The 18,375-nt window shown below is 34.6% G+C and overlaps 1 protein-coding gene across 1 annotated transcript in view; it reads right to left on the reverse strand.

The window, feature by feature from the left end:
- Itpr (Inositol 1,4,5,-trisphosphate receptor) overlaps positions 1-18,375 on the reverse strand; it is a 1,112,489-nt gene that overhangs the window by 206,462 nt on the left and 887,652 nt on the right. Inside the window, exons 45-47 of the mRNA XM_090401920.1 lie at positions 15,348-15,458; positions 11,788-11,883; positions 3,498-3,746 (exon numbers count right to left, since the gene is read on the reverse strand). Of these exons, the coding sequence (XP_090258046.1) occupies positions 3,498-3,746; positions 11,788-11,883; positions 15,348-15,458 (456 nt within the window). The remainder of the gene's footprint in view (positions 1-3,497; positions 3,747-11,787; positions 11,884-15,347; positions 15,459-18,375) is intronic.

An 18,375-nucleotide genomic window follows, 5' to 3' on the forward strand; every position in this document is an offset into this window, starting at 1 on the left:
AAGAAAAGCTTGGTGAAGAACAAGCTGGATTCAGGCCAAACAGAGGCTGTCAGGATCAGATCTTCACTTTACGACAAATAGTCGAGAAAGCATGGGAATATAACAAAGATCTGTATTTAAGTTTTGTCGATTTGGAAAAGGCATATGATAAGGTACCAAAAGAGAAGCTATTCAATACGCTGCAGTTATATGGTGTCAATGGGGCATTATATCAAGCAATACTTAGTCTTTATTTGAGTTGTAAGTCAGCAGTTAGAATTGAAGGAAGTACAGGAAGATGGTTTAATGTTAAATCTGGTGTGAGACAAGAATGTACATTATCCCCTCTGTTATTCATTATCTATATGGATCACATTATGAAGGAAAGTGGTATTAAACTTGATATCAAAATTGGAGGTGTTAATAACGGCTCTTTGCTTTATGCGGATGATGTTATACTTCTAAATAAATCCCCTACAAGTCTGCAAGATTCTCTGACTAAATTGAATAGCTGTTGTAATAGATATGGTATGAAGGTCAGAAATAAAAAGACAAAGACAATGAAAATAGGCAGAATCATTGAAAATGTCAACTGTGTTGTGAATGGAGAACCTGTGGAACCAGTAAAACATTTCAGCTACTTAGGCACGATTTTTACTGAAGATGGTAAATTAAATATGGAAATAGACAACAGAATCAGCAAAGCTGGTATGGTGGGAAGTCAGTTGAATAAATTCATATGGAATAAGAGAGAAATTAGTCGGAACACTAAATTAGCTGTATACAAGACAGTGTTCAAACCAGTTTTAACTTATGGATCTGAGAGCTGGGTCAGAAGAAAAACACTTGACCAAAGACTAGAGACCGCAGATATGAGAGTCCTGAGAAAGATTAGAGGCGTGAACAGATGGCATCAATGGCAATATCATATTAAAAATGAGGATATTAGGAAAGAACTTGACATTGTCTGCATCACGGAATGCGTTAGCAGAGCTAATCTCAGGTGGTATGGTCACCTAAACAGAATGGGCAAGTAAAGATTAGCAAAACAAGTGTTCTCTGCCAGGTTGGTAGGAAAACGACCCAGAGGAAGACCAAGATATAGGTGGATTGATATGGTACAAAGTGCCTTAGACGATAGAAATGTAAGATCTGATAATGTTGGAGTCTTGACAAGTAACAGACTGATTTGGAGGAAAATTGTAGATAGGAAGTTAGTAATGATATAATTTTTTCATGTAGTACTATCATATCCTGTACACCACTTGTGGGTACATGGCAGGAATTTGATGATGATGATGATGATGACTGATGTACAAACTTGCAGATGTTTTCATGGATAAATATGGATGATTATGAAATGCACTTGATTAATTTTCAAAGTTGCTCAATTTGGAGGCAGAAATTTCCTCAGATTTAACTGGGAGAATATTAAAAAGGAGCGATTAGAGACAGGAGTAATAGAGAGAAGTGCAGAAAATTGGGTACTAAGGACTTGGAATACTATTCCAGAAACTTTTGTATGTTTAAAAATCATTGAAACAGCATTACTATCCATTTTTGCATTGATATTTTCTTGTGAATCATTGTTCTGAGTGATGAACTTTAAGTCTCAGAATAGGAGTGGCCTCAGATGAAACTAGTGGTGCATGATATCTCTAAAGGTTACAAAATATAAACCTGATATAAATTATCTGTCATCAGTGATGCAGCAGGAGAAGTTTCATTGATGCCAAATAAATATAACTGCCACTATTTTTCTTTGATTTGATATGATGTGAGTTTTGATTTGATATTCTCTGCTAAAAATGGCAAAGATTAAATTCTGTTTAATATATTATGTAGATAAAATAATATTTTATTTTATCTATAATTTTTATGTATCTCATAAGGGATTAAGAATTAATAAAAGAATATCTTTAATTTAATTTTCTTTTATTGTGCTTTAGTCAAGTAAAATGATTATGAGATTGTGCACAGTAATGAGTACTGGACCAAGATAATTTTGCGTCCCGGGCAGACTCCATTGCATTTAAAAATTTGTAAAGTTTCTAACGACAAATTGATGTTTTCCAGAAGTAAACTGTCAATTTTGAATTTGAAATTTGCGAATCATTATTTTCATTATTTTGGGGAGGAGGGCAGGCTCTAAGGCCATAGTGTTAGCCTTAGTTTTGGGGTCCTGGGCAGGTGCCTGGTCATCCCACCCCCTTAATCCGGCATTGACTGTAATATATTGGAAAAACTTATATCTGATTGATATTTATAAAAAAAAATAATAAATAAATAAAAAATTCAGAATTATTTTTTATCTTTTGCTGATGTTAAAAATTGTGTCTTTAAATTGTGCGGCTGAAAATATCCATGTTATCAACATGGTAGAAGGACTTTTAAGTAAACATTCTGTCACTAATTTTTACATTCATTCAATCTTACATGACTCACAGTAATCACACTTACTATAAGTCATGTAAAATTGGATATTCTTTGATTTTACTGCTCTAGTGTGATTTTTGATTATTTTCTCCTAATACTTAAAAGACACCAAATAATAATATGTTTAGCAAAATTTAGGTTGGCAGATGAAAAAATTTGCATCAAGAATTTGGCGATTTTGGCATGCACACTTAGAATGGTTGCCCACCCTTGACCTAGACCATTTTGGCATCGATAAAATTCCTTGCTCTTGCAAATGACGTTTTTATTAAACTAGAAGAATGGTTAATATTTTATTGTTCTTACAATTTGTTTTAATGGTTAATATTAAAAATATAATGCCCAACTTCTAGATGATAGCTGCTTTGGTGCACACTAAGCCACTGACAGAGATCATTAGATTCTGATTTTTTTTTTTTTTTTTGCTTTGGTGACCAAGTGAAATATCAGTTAATAATTCAATAAAAGGTTATTTAATCATTACTCTTAGAGGCATGTATCTTCCTCAACTCAAGGGTACTATCCCTATTTGGTTGATGGTCATTAGTTGAGGCAAAAGGCAGAGATTATATGTTTAATGGGGAAAAAAAAAAAATAATCCGTAGGCAAGGAATAGGCTGCTTGAATGAGTATGGAAATATACATTTAGAGAAACTGAAATGTGACAATACAGTAAATTCTAGACATAATGATCAGGAAAGTCTAAGATATATCAACTATCCCATTACATGCATATTCTTTGATGGTCAAGTTTAAATAAATGAATAACAATATGTTTTTAGTGCTAATAGTTTGATTAAAATACTAAGTAGAAAAAAAACTCGCATAAAGAGCACAAGTGACTATGAAAAATTTGTAATTAATGTAAGCTCGTTCAGCTTCTTCAAGTGACTGCTTTGTTTTTGTATACAAAATTTCACTGTGATTCTAGTACTTCTGGAGCTAAGGTGTGTGTGTGTGTGTGTGTGTGTGTGTGTGTGTGTGTGTGTGTGTGTGTGTGTGTGTGTGTGTGTGTGTGCACACAATGCAATAAATAATACAGTGCAAGTTTAATTCAACTATAAACTACAAAACAGAAATACCTCAATTTGTGCAGTGTGGCTAGCATAATACTGTAAAGCTTGATTCATTTTGGACTCCGGTTCCAGAGTATTAGGTTTTAGCATAGAAGCCAAATCTTTGTTATGTTGAGCCAACTGGTGACAGAGAATATAAATATTATGGCCTACTTCTTTAGGTGACACTCCATCATCTCCTTCTGCAATTTCTTCACCCTCATCCTCATCTTCATCTTCTCCTTCTTGATGATAAGCATTACAAGCAACTTCTACCTATTAGAATCATATGATCAGTTTCTAGGAGGAACTAGAATTACAAACAATCACACAGTCAACTCTCACAATAGCAAACAACTATAAAATTCTCACTCATTATAACACGCTACCGAACAGCTCTGATCCAAGTCCTACAATGCTATAAGAAACTCACTGTAGCAAACTATCCATTATAAGAAATTTTATAATAAACTAACCACTGTAATTTGTCAAAGGCTGGCAAAAGTTGCTGCTGAAAAATATAAGTTTTATTTTTGTAGTAAAGTAGCAATTAGGGTTTGTGTTTGGGTGTAGTTTTGATTATTTATTATTTTTTTTATAGTTTAGCATACATTAGTGATTGTGAAGATTTGTGTATTCAAAACAGACTATTTCTTACTAGTTTTTGAAGCTTGCAATGAACAATGATAAGATGGCAGTACAAATGGGATCTGGAAATTAAGCAAATCAGGCAGTACAAAAAAGAAACATAATTAATGGTATGAGACTTTTTGAGAAATGGTACGTTGTCGTGAATGCAACATGTACAGTGTGTGAAATGTATATTATATGTGCCTATACTATCTTAATAATATATACTATTAATATACTATATTATATGTGTATAATATAGTATATTACTATACATATATCTTCCATGTCCAAAGCATCTTTAACATTATTTATGTAGATAAGTAAGTTGTTTCATCTAAATCTCAGTTCAGGGAAGGAGGGCTGAGACTTAAGCAGTGGAAAGAGGATAAGACAGTTCTGTTTACATAAAGATAGCTCCAAGGCAGAAGTAGCAAAATGAAAGCTAATTAATATCTCAAGAATGATGATTAAAGTATTAGAAAAGTTAGTTAAAGTTAAAATCCAGTAATGAGTGGAAAGGAAATGATACTTGATGGTTGGCAGCAGAGATGATAAAAGGTAGGTCCTGCCTTACTAATTTACTGACTCTATAATAAAGTGACAGCAAAATTAGATTAGGCAAATGATATTTTTACATATGTTACAGCAAATGGGAATGGATATGAGCTGGTGGGGTGGAATCTAGGAGAATGAAGGTGACTAGTAAAGTATCTCAGGGTTCTGTACTAGGGACACTATTCTTTAATTTGTATATCAGTGATACATGGAAAGATTTAAGGGGGGGGGGGATATTCAATTGTTTGCTGATGATACAAAACTAGAAAGAGCAATAGTTGATAAGGTGATGTAGATCTCTTGCAGGATGATTAAATGAAACTGGCATTGTGGGCAACAGATAATGGTTATCAATTTAATGATGCAAAATGAAAGGTTATAAACTTTGGGATGAACAGATTATATAATGTGTATCATTATACTGGACACTAGTGCTAGATTGCAAGAAATTGATGAGGCTAAGGATTTCCTGGTAATGGTAGACAAAGAGTTAATGTCAAAGGGCATATTGCAAAAGGTGTCAAAATAGTTCATAGGATTACTTATTTCTTATTGTTGAAAAACACACTAATAATATTATCTATCTTCATATGGGTATGGTTTGGCTGGAACTACTGTGCACATATTTTTTTATTTTTATTTATTATTTTTTTTTTTTTTTAGGGATGAGGAGATGGTGGAGAGGATTTAGTAATCAGTTACTAAGTTGGTTACAAGTCTGTGGAATGCCCCCCCCCCCTCCCGAGAGGGCAACTTGAAGGTGTGTTACAAAGTTTAGTTGACAGGCAGAAAAGAGGGGGACATGACAGAAACTTATAAAGGGTTATATAAAAAAAATTGACACAAAGGAAAATTTTCAACACATGATGAACAGAGAGAGAGAAATAGAGGTGACCCCCTGGAAGTTGTGTAAGAGTGCATTGGTAAGGGTGTGTAGACTGGATTGTTTGCTTGGACAGAGGCGAGTGAGTGGAATGGATTGATAGAATTAATTGTGAGTGCTCAGACAGTGAATGAGTTTAAGGAGAGATATGATGAGCACTGTATGAGGATATAAAGGTTAGTGTGGGTCTCCCACAACGAGTCTTCTGAGTTCATGGAGATGATCATACAATAATAATATAAAAACAATAAACATAATTTAATTTAAAACAAACAGCATACTTTATAAGACTTAGAAATTGAAATTAATTTTTTTGTTCATCTTGTATCATTTTGTTCTCAAAGTTTCCCATATGAGAGGCAGTTTGATGTAACCATATTTATTCGGGTTCCCAACCTGTACAAATATGGTTGCATCAAATTGCCTCTCATATGGAAAAACTTTATCTACAGATTCAAGCCCAATAACCAAGTCTAACCAAAGCCAATAGGGCATAGTTACAAGACTTTAGGCCTGCTTGTGTTTCTCTTGTTCCATCTTTGTTACTGAAGTGCGACTGCATGCATGTTTTCGAAATATAGGAAATAATAATTACATTTTTAGTTATTATACAGTCTATGCTATTAATTTCCTGAAATAACATCATGCAAGAGAAGTTAGAGGTATAAATAAATTCAAGAAGAGATATCTGATATTGCAAGGATATCTTAGAATTCTCAAAAGTATATGAAGTGTGTGTGTATGATGTATGTGAAGTGTAACATCTTTTGTGTTGAAATAATATGGGATAGTACTATGGTGGCAGCGAAATTAACAAGATACTGATCTTACTGAAATAAGGCAAAAATGTAATTTTAAGGTAATGATTATGAAAGATCTTGTAAGTTTGGGTAAAATGAGCACTGCAAGGTTTGTGAAATGGAAAAAGAGGAATGAAAACATGTTGCCACTGGCAAGTTATGGAAAGGATTTCTGATTACTGATAGAAGGTCATTTCATGGATACGAAAGATTGTGGCAAAAACACAGAACCCCAAGTTACTCTGATATTGCTGGAGAAGTTTCAAGACAGGAAGCCATCTTCCATTTCCAGGAAATTGGCAGTTTAACCAAAGTTGGACAGGATATCATAAGATGGTAATCTGAAGAAATCAGAGAGTCAGTCCAACAAAAGATGGAGTAAAAATGACATAGGGCCATGAGCCATCCATTGCATTATTGTAATACCAAAGGACAAGAAAATGAAAGTGGGTGAAAGACATTCTGCATGAAAAGTGCTTGGATGGTTATGGTCAGAATTACCAAGAGGAGAGCTGATAGTTACAGCATAATTATCAGGAGAAATGGTTCAGAAGAGATCAAATGTGTTGTGAGAGTGCAGAGAGCTATCAGGTAATCCAATAGGGAGATGGACAATTTATGATTGTTGTTGACAGCCAATATCCTGCATCTCTTCCAGCTTAATCAGCGGAATTAATAAAGTGAGGCCGTCTGAATTGTGAACACTGAAGTCTGCATGAAGACATTCTTCTTCTTCTTATTATTATTATTATTATCTGAGACATCCAGGGAATCAAGGACTCATCGAGGGAGGCTGTAAATTATCCAACCCAGCTAACACACCTACCCTTGAATTCATTCATACTAGATGCACTCACTACCTGTAAGGGCAAATTATTCCACTCACTCACCGCTCTCTGGGAGAAAAACCTAGCTCTCACCCCTTTCTTGACTGCAAATAAATTTAACTTCCATGGATGCCCCCCCTTGTTCTCTCCCCACCTTCCATATAACGAAAAATTTGATCAGTTAAAATGGTATAACACCCAAAGTTTATAGACCTCTATCATATCATCCCCTCTTTCTCTTGTTAACCAGAGAGTCTGTAATCCACATACTCACAATCTGTCCTCATAATCTAAATCCCATAATCTGGATATAATCTTTTGTAACTCTTCTTTGCACCCTTTCCACAGCTTCTTTATCCACTTGGAACCTGAGAGACCAATTCTGTGCACAGTAATCCAAGTGTGGTCGTATCAAAGCCTTATAAAGATGCAAAATTACTTCCCTATCTTTACATGTCAAGGTTCGCTTTAACATAGCAATTATTGTGTGGATATTTAGAGGTCAGAACATTTATCAGAATTTTGAGAGTAAGAGAGAGAGATGAAAAATGAATGGTACTGAACGAAAGCAGGGAAATTTTGAGATACAGCAGATTGAAAACGGGGGATGTAAGATACGCTATTTTCTGATGGAATGCTAGACAGGAAAAATGAACAGGTTCTACCATTATGGTTGAAGCAATCATGCAGCATCATTAGGAAAGCTGATTCTAGTAGTAAGACTTATACATTGGTTAGACATAACTGGTAATTAATTTACGGAATTAACAATGTATATGAAGTATATTAATTAAAGATAACTTTAATGAATCACCCGCTCTGGGTTGGCAGACCATGCCTTAGTACCACCATCAAATTCGTTGGAAGAAAACAAAAATAATCCATCGCAGCAAGTATAAATACGAAAGATTATTCAAAAAATCTTCAGCAGCTCTAAAAAACGTTCCTAACCTCAACAAATTTGGGTGCATGAAACTGCCCCAAACTTGGGAGACTTTCATTATGAGAACTTCAGCCCAACTGCCAAGACTACCAAATTAGCCCGCAAGAGGGCACTATAAGGAATTTAGGAACAAAATTAGTTTATTACTTTCTTCCTCATTTCCTTTGTTAGTTCCTTAGTGCACATACCATATCTTTATGTTCCTGAAGATGGCAATGTGACATTGCCGAAATATAGAAGTGATTCATTAAAGTTATCTTTAATTAATATACTTCATATGCGTTGTTAATTCCGTAAATTAATTACCAGTTAGGAAAGCTGAGGTGAACAGTAGTGATAAAGGCCACTAGTTGCAGATGTGTTAATAATAATAGATTGAGTTTAGATGTATGTAAGTGAGGAACATCATTTATATTGGATTAAGACCATGAAATGCTAGATCAGAAATGCTCAAGTATGGTCTTTATTTGAGTTGTAACTCATCATATTGAGGTATAGAAATCTTACAGTGACTGCACTGCACAGATATTCAGATGATTAGAGTAGAGTGCTCATAGTACCATTTATAAAAAAGGGAAATAAAACTAAATGTGAAAATTACAGAGGTATTTCCCTACTGAGTGTTCCTGGTGAGATTTATGCAAGTATACTTGAGAAATAGTTGAGAAAGATTGTGGAAGAGAAGCTTGGTGAAGAACAAGCTTGATTCAGGCCAAATAGAGGCTGCCAGAATAAAATTTTCACTTTATGACAAATAGTTGAGAAATCATGGGAATATAACAAAGATTATTTAAGTTTTGTGGATCTGGAAAAGGCATATGACAAGGTGCCAAGAGAGAGAGAGAGAGAGAGAGAGAGAGAGAGAGAGAGAGAGAGAGAGAGAGAGAGAGAGAGAAGCTATTTGAAACGCTACAGTTATATGGTGTCAATGGAACATTATATCAAGCAATACTTAGTCTTTATTTGAGTTGTGAGTCATCAGTTAGAATTCAAGGAAGTACAGGAAGGCGGTCCTGTACTTCCTGTACACCAGGTTTAATGTTAAATCTGGCGTCAGACTAGGATGTACATTATCCCTTCTGTTACTCATTATCTATATGTATCACATTATGAAGGAAAGTGGTATCAAAATTGGACATGTTAATGTCAGCTCTTTGCTATATGTGGGCGATGTTATACTGCTAAATAAATTAGCCACAAGTCTGCAAGATTCCCTGACTAAATTGAATAACTGTTATAATAGATTTGGTATGAAGGCAACAATAACAAGACAAAGACAATGAAAATAGGCAGAAGCATTAAAAATATCAACAGTGTTGTGAATGGAGAACCTATAGAACAAATAAAACATTTCAGCTACATGGGCATGATTTTTAGCGAAGATGGTAAATTAAATATGGAAATAGACAACAGAATCAACAAAGCTGGTATGGTAGAAAGTCAGCTGAATAAATTTATATGGAAAAAGACAGAAATTAGTCAAAACACTAAATTAGCTGTATACAAGACAGTGTTCAAAACAATTCTAACTTATGAATCTGAGAGCTGGATTAGAAGTAAAACACTTGACCAAAGACTAGAGAGCACAGATATGAGAGTCCTGAGAAAAATCAGGAACTATTACAGACAGCATTAATGACAATATCATATTAAAAATGAGGATATTAGGAAAGAACTTGGCATTGTTAGCATCCAGGAATGTGTTAGCAGAGTTAATCTCAGGTGGTATGGTCACTTAAACAGAATGGGAAAGGAAAGATTAGCAAAACGGGTTCTTTGCCAGGTTGGTAAGAAAAAGACCCAGAAGAAGCACAAGATATAGGTGATTTGAAACTTGAGTGCTCTGTGTGTGGGACATATACATGTCCCACACACAGAGCACTCAAGTTTCCAGTCCACTGCATGGCCTCGACAGTTACCTCACACATATGCTATTTAACATTAAAACTTCCACCCACACCATGTAAAATAACTGATCTTAGCTTTGCTGACGATGTTGTACTTATTGATACAGGACCAACAAATGCGCAAAAACATCTGTCTACTAGAGGCACAGGCTAAACTTATTGGTCTACAGATCAATATCCAAAAGTCCAAAGTATTCTCAATAGGTTGTGAAAACTTTATACTTCATATCAACAATAAACCCTTAGAAAGAGTCAAGGACTTTCAATACCTTGGATCATACATCAGCAATACAGAAAATTATATCAGAAAACGTAAACAGCTGGCTCTAGTCTTCCATAACAAACTCCGTTCCACCCGGAAATCATCATTAGTATCATTAAAGACAAAATTAAGACTATACCATGCAACCAGTAGATCCATCTTCTTGTATGGTTCTCAAACCTGGACAATAAGCACCAAAAAAACTACAGATCTAATTAACTCCTTTGGAACTACGTGTCTCAGATTGATCATTGGATACATCTGTATGGATCGCATCACTAACTCTGCTGTGCTAAATCTGGCTAAGCAAGAACCACTAGTCAGTATAGTCAAAAAAAGTACGGTGCAGATGGCTTGGGCATCAACTCAGACATCCTAAAGTCTCACCCTTTTTGGAATACCTCATCCTGTATAAACCAGAAGATCGCAAACGCAGTAGAGGAAAACCATGCAAATAATTTTGGCAATACATATGTGAAACCATCAGTAGGCTGAACTACAAAACTCCATCTGACATCTACCAGTTAGCTCAAGATAGAGAGACCTGGAAGACCATAATTTGCGATATTTAATTTTTAATATAAATCTCTTTTCCCTTTTCACATTGTATCATATTGTGAATAAACTATGTATATATGTATGTAATTTCAAATGGGAAACATTTGGCATCTTCACAGATATACCAAACACTTATAGCATGTTTGGTATACCCATGAAGCCATCAACACACACACACACACACACACACACTACACATAAGAAGACAAGGAAACAGAAACTGGAAACTGCCATGAGGACCAAACATGGCAAAAGCCACGTCAAGCCTTCAATCAGCAAGATGGCAGATTTTCACTGGCCAATAAATATTACCTACTACCTAGGAAAGATATGCATTTATGGGAGTACTCACCAGTGCTGCAGATATCTTCTTTTATGGAAATAATCCATATCATGGATAAGTAGAATGACTTTGGCTATGCTGGAAGTGAATATATATTACATATTACCAATCCATTAGTAGCCCAAATTTGAATTAATGTATGGATCTGTTCATCTGAATTTTTGAAGCATAATGGAATGTGTACAAAGGCAATATCAAACTTGTAGAATGACAGGACAACTTACTGAGAGGGACATTTTGAATGGACAGGGGAAAGATATTTCAGATGAGAAGAAAAAGGAGAGAACAACAAGAAGTTGAATAAGAAGGGAGGAGTAACAAATGAATTTTTTGAATTAATGGTAACATATGACTACTTATAATTGCACTTACAGTTTTAATACTTAAAACAGTAATTTAAAATGTGGAATGACAGGCTTTGCAGACATTTAGGCCAAGCCACCTATGAGTCTTGATTCTATGGTTTAGTAATAATATCAATTTTTGGGAATTTCATGTTTCTCTATAAAATTTATCATTATATAAAACATACTAAACAAATTCTGCTTAATTCAGCTTATCAAAAACTTTCCAGAAAAAAGTCATTAAAAATTTTAGAGCACTTACTAATTGTTTGGGACTCATGTTATACAGGATTCTTTCTGCATTTTCACTATCACCCCGGCTTTCCATAATTGCCAGCAGCAGTTTGGAAGCATTGTTCTGGAAGGTATGAGAATTTGATGTTACATTTCATATTTCATAAACCAAATGATGTTTAATATATAAAAGTAATATTACAAAATATTATAAGCATCATAATTTCCTGGTACATACTCAGAAATGCAGAATAGTGACATCCCAAAATATTAGTGCTCAATAACCTGGACTATTTAGCACTATGGAAATGGCACTTGCATCCATATCACTACACTTCCTGAAGAAAGACATTCAAAGTTTGATTCTCATCACCAACTAGAGTAACTTTTTTCCAGACACCTTCTTCAACTAGTTCCTGAGTTAGATGACCTCTGGCATGGATAAGTCCCCATGCCAGAGGTCATCTAAGAGGTGAAAATATTAGAGAAGTTAGTGAGGATCAGAATTTAAGACTAGGTTGGCAACAGTAGCATTCTCTTTGATGGACAACATGGGTTTGTTAAAGGAAGATCATGTTTTTGCAATCAACTTACTTATTATAAGAAGGTGATAAATGCAGTGGACAAGAGAAATGCATACACAATGATACATTTTGATTTTTCAGCCATTGCCTCAAGTTTGTCAATATCATTGATATTGAATGTCAATGATATTGGGCAAGGTTTGAATGGGGATATGTAGCTGCATACAGATAAAGCAAAGTTGCAAAGAACTATGCACAGTAGAGCAGCGCAGATGTAGCTTTGCAAGAAGACTTCAATTGACTGGTTGAACAGGCATGTGAGTGGTGTTACTAGCTCAATGTTGCAAAATGTAAGGTTTTAAAATTCAGGAATCAGAAAGCAGAGATTGGATATAAAGTACACAGCTGGTGAGGATATCTTAGAGCAGGTGGAGGAGATGAGATATCTAGGAACGATGGTAGATAGGAACCTAAAGTTTCAAGGACACATTCAGTACCATAGGAATGCAACAGATATTGGGCAATTGTGAAGGGCACAAGTAACAAAATATTTTACCAGGTTAGCTCAGTGGATTATGGATCCGTAGATTATCGGCTGTTGCTCCCCATGTTGTGCCTATTAGTTATTGTATTATGTTGTTAGGGATCTTAACTTAGCAGAAACATTTGCTAGGTGTTGCTTATAAGAGAGCATGCGGTCCAGGCATGCCCAAGTACTTGGGAAACATATTGTGTCATAGTAAGCATCCTTCAAGGCAGATATGCAAAGTGACATCTGCAATGTGATTCCTAAGGTGAAAGCTTGATGCTTCTGTTTTGTCTGGACTGAGCTGGAGCCTCCATTTTTTTTGTAATATTCACATATTGTTTTCAGATCTTTTGTAAGTACCTCTTCAGCCTGGCTCATGTATTTGTGTCGAATGGCAATTACAGTGTCATTCGACATAACAGAACTTGCATGAGATAGTAGAGGGCAATAGTATGTGTATAAATTATAAAGTAAGGGTGACAATACTGAGCCATGTGGAAGACCACTATTAAATTTTCGTTGTTAGGACATTTTACTTTCTAATATAACTTGAAAGAAACATTCAGTGGGCACGGAGAAAATTAAGCATGCAATCTATTTACATGGGACAATACTAAGAATTTGTATATAAGACCTTCGTGCCATACTGTGACATAGGCTGATGTTAGGTCCAAGAAACCAGCTCTTGCTTCTGGAATCCAACCTCTATGTATGATGATAAAGTGAGCACTTGATCACAACAACCACGTTTTACTCTAAATCCAGGTTGTTCAATTAGGACATGCTGATTAATTGGAATGGACAATCTGTTGTACAGAAGGTATTCTAACATTTTATATGTGCAACTCAATAAAGCAATAGGCCTGTAACTTTTTGCCTCCTGGGGCAGAAATTGGAACTGATCACCATTTAGTCTTGAGCAGAACAAAATTGAATTTCATACTGAAAAGAAGAACATGTAAGAAAGTTTTAAAGTAAATAAAGGCTGAGCAGCTCTCAGATGTGAACTGTAGACTAAAATACACAAACATTATTGAAGAAAAAATGAAAGAGTTTGAGAACAGGAACCAAACCTTGGAGATTCATTGGCAAGCCCTGAAAACATTGACCGATTCAGCCAGAGAGGCACATGATGAGGTTGTTTGCAAGGATAGAAATATCAGAACTCCATGGTGGACACAGGAAGTTAAAGAGGCAGTGAAGGAAAAGAAGAAAACATATTGAAAGTTCCTGGCGAATAAGTCAGCCTGTGTTCTTAGGGAATACAAAGACAAATGTAAGAAAGCTAAACAAAAGTCATGGGAAGACATTGGTAAGAACATAGAAAATAAATATCAAAAAGGTGGCAAGATATTATGGAGGTTGTTGAAGAAGCTCAGAAATGGAGGAAAGAATGCTGTAAAAGGAATTAGAGATGATAAAGGTGACATGAAAACTAGAGAAAAAGATATCCTTGAAATACAGAGTAATTACTTTGAAAAATTGTTAATTGAAACAATCAGTGACGGTACAGTGGTAAAAAAAAAGTGACCAGGCATGCAATCAAGAATACATATCCATACTTGAAGTAGAAAAAGCCATCAAAAGCCTGAAATGTGGAAAGGCAGTAGGAGTAGATGAAATTCGACCAGAAATGCTGAAGTATGGAGGTATAAAATTCTTACAGTGGCTGCACTGCATAGTTCAGAAGGGCTGGACAGAGGGACGAATTCCAGATGACTGGAAGAGTTCTCATAGTACTCGTATATAAAAAGGGAAATACAACTGAATGTGAGAATTACAGAGGTATTTCCCTACTGAGTGTACACTGTCTCCTCCTTTCATTCTGTATTCTTGTAATTAGAAGTCTCCTTCAAGATCACCTTCTTTTTACATGCCAAAATGCCCACACACTTCACAATTTTGTGTCATTTCAGTGACTGCCATATCATATATGACTTGATAAAACAGCTTGTATCAAACTCAGTTACAGAGTAAATATTTATGATTCATTTTAATGCCTTTATATTTAAGTAATACATAATATCAAAAACTAAAAACTAAAAAATTCAAAATAATGATTACAAATGATTATAGTTTGGCCCTTACATACAGAGTTTAAAACAGCACTATAACTAGCCATAGTTCATTAAAATCATCTATAGTTCATTAAAATGCTGTTGGCACAATAAATGATTAATTTAAATATTATTTAAACACATTTAGCTGCACCACAGCTTCCTTCATATGGGACTGTTGCACAGCTAAATGCAGTCACTTTTTTCCACCTATCAGGGCTTGGAGCATTTGCAATTCAATTTGCAAATGAATTTGCAATTCATTTGCAAATTGGTAAGTGCTATTATTTGAAATGCTAATAGTTCAGTAAACTTTATTGACTTCCAGAGCCTATATACACTTGAAATCATGAAATTGAATACTAACATTCCTTCTACAAATTGTAAGAAAATGTTATAAATTTCTAACAATTATTGTAATAATTAGTAATGTTACTAATAGTACTAATAACTGTGATAGCAATAGTACAGCTCTTACTTTCAGTTCCAATACCAGATCCATACGTTTCTTTCCAAGAGGATTGATATCATTTAAGATCAAAGCAATTATGATGTCAATACCATTGCTCTCATGCACAGCAATACAATTCTGTCAAAAAATAATAAGAGCAGAAAAATAAAATAAATAAGAATACAATAAAAAATTTAATATACATTTTTTTAAATATATATTATTTCTTAAATTTCATTTTCAACACTATCAAAATTTATCAGCATGGCTGGCTGTGTGGTTAGCACATCCGCTCTTCAACCAACATGCTGTAGGTTTGAATCTCATTGTCGGTATGGGTGGCATGAATTCTGTTGCCTAGTGTGAGACCACCATCCTGCTTATTAGGATTCTGAAAGTGGCTTGAAAAAGTTCCATATTTGGTCCCAAGAACATGACTTCTGAATTATCTGACCCATAGTACTAATATTCATGTACTATAAGTTTGTACTACATGTACTATGAGTTTGTAATACTCATGTACTATAAGTTTGGAAGACTGGGCTAAGGAGAATGGATGTCAATTTAATGTGGCAAAATGTAAGGTTATTGATGGAGAGGAATCCAGAGACGAGTGACCAAGATGATAGTAGGTCTATGGAATGAACCTTATGAGAACAGGTTGAAGATATGTGGGTTGCAGAAATTGGTTGATAGGTGGAAGAGGGGGGGGGGGATATGATTGAGGAATTCAAATTACTAAAGGATTTCTATAAGATTAATTCAGAAGATATTTTTGAGAACAGGACTGGTGGTGGGAGGACTAGGGACATCCATGGAAGCTTGGTAAGAGTGTGGTTAGCAAGGGTGTTAGAGCTAGGTTTTTTACTTGGAGAGTGGTGAATGAGTGGAATAAGCTGCCAGAGTCTGTTTTGGTACCATGACTGTGAATGAGTTCATGGCGCAGTATGATAGATACTGTGTGAATGTTGAATAGTTGTTCTTGACATGATGTTAGGGTCTCCTTCGCCGAGTCTAAGGACTCCTTAGAGTTGCCCATAATAATAATAATAATCTCATATCCTTTTGTAAGTGAGAGTTACATATAAAAATGATTTTATGTAAGCAAGCATAAAAATGTGAATTAGGCAACATCATTCTGGTATAATGGCATTATTTATAAACATAATTTGAATGCGGAGCCATTTGTAGCATATCTATTGTAGGCATAATTTCATTTTGAGATTGCAATGGTCCCAATGGAAAAAAATTGACTGTTAATAGTGATTGTAAATATCAAATTTCAAGTTATTCTGAAAATAATTTCCTTCTTATTGCAAGTTATAATGAGAAACACATTATCATTTCAGATAATAGTATATTTACTGAATAATATATGAACAGAAATATAAATATTACAAGTATTATACATTACAAAAAATCATGGATACAACTACCGTGCTAGAGTAAAACTTTAGTTTAATATAAACCAAAATATATATATATATATATACACTCAACGTTTAGAACTTCACATTAAGATCATCTTCTAGAGTATACGTATATATACAAAGAAACAAACTGCACTACTATCTGCATGGCGTGTTAAAGTTACTGATCAACAGTTAAAACTATTTACCTGACATCTGGTGTTAAAAAAAAATTTAAAAAAAAACTCTCATTACATCAAAACTAGAGTCCTGATATTATTATTATCTATTAAGTTACAAAGTTAATTAAGCTGGAGAGTAACATGTTCATGCATAAACTAATAAATAAATAAATAAACAGAAAATAAAATTACTTATATAAGTATACATATAAATTGCAACTGGTATGGATAGTGGCCGATAAAAAATGAAAAATTGCTTAGAGTCCTAAAGTCAGGGTTTGTTGGAATCTAAGTGGGCTGAATGTGTGCCATCCAAATTCTTGGGATTTTTAAGCCCCCATTATTATTAAGATTAAGATTAATCAAAATTTCACAGGCTTCTTTAAATTTCTGTTCATACCGAGTTTTTGTATAATGCAAATAACAAGTACTTTTCCAATCAATTCGATGTAGGGTGTTAAGATCGTGATCTGAGAGGCCTGCTTCACCAAAATTATTATATTTAATGTGCCGTTTGTGTTCTTTTTTATGAATAGGGATTGTACATCCAGTTTTCCCAATATAAGATAAGTTACAGGTGCAAGAGATGTAATAAACTTCAGGGTGTGCCAATGGGGAGGAGAGGATCCTTAGAGGTGTTGAATATGTTTTTTAATTTTAAAGGTGGTTTAAAAGTGACATTAAGATCATAATGATATAGGATTCTACTGATTTTTTCTGATAAACTTTTAATGTATGGATTGTTATGGTTTTTCTGTAATGTATATTACTTTTGATGACTAGGCCTACGAAGTTTAGGTCTTGATAAAGGCCTAAACTTCATAGGCCTTTATCAAGACCTAAACTTCACAGTAGCATTAATAAACCGGATGTTATATACCACATAGAGAGTGGCATTAAATCGCTTTCAAATAACATAGCTGATAAAATTCTTTTAGAAACGAGCAATGGTTTGAATAAAAAGAAAACCATATGTAACAATTTGAGAAAAACAGAACTAGCAGCAATCAAGTCATTAAAAGCTAATCAAGATATAATTATAACAAAATGGGACAAAAGTAATGCCATGGTCATCCTTGACAGATCAACTTATATTCATCAGATGAATCCACTAGTATCTGCAAACAGCACCTATCAGCTTGTGAACTATAATCCGACCAACAGGATAAAGAAAAAACTGTGAAATTACTTAAGTCTGTCACCTCCTGGTCGTCAGACGCTGTTAAAAAATTAATACCCCATCACGTCCATTCTCCCAGAATATATGGTGTTCCCAAGGTACACAAACATGACGTTCCGCTTCGGCCGATAGTTGAGGGAATAGACAGCCCTAATTATCACCTAGCCAAGAAATTAGCATTAACACTCAAGGAGTTAGTAGGTCATTCCCCCTCTTATATAAAGAACACATAACACTTCAAACATAACGATCGGCTAAGATGATTTATTAGTCAGTTTTGATCA

Source organism: Typopeltis vanoorti, chromosome 2 (genome assembly GCF_054136105.1).
Source record: "Typopeltis vanoorti isolate ZY-2024b chromosome 2, IOZ_Tvanoo_1.0, whole genome shotgun sequence".
Lineage (NCBI taxonomy): Eukaryota > Metazoa > Arthropoda > Arachnida > Uropygi > Thelyphonidae > Typopeltis > Typopeltis vanoorti.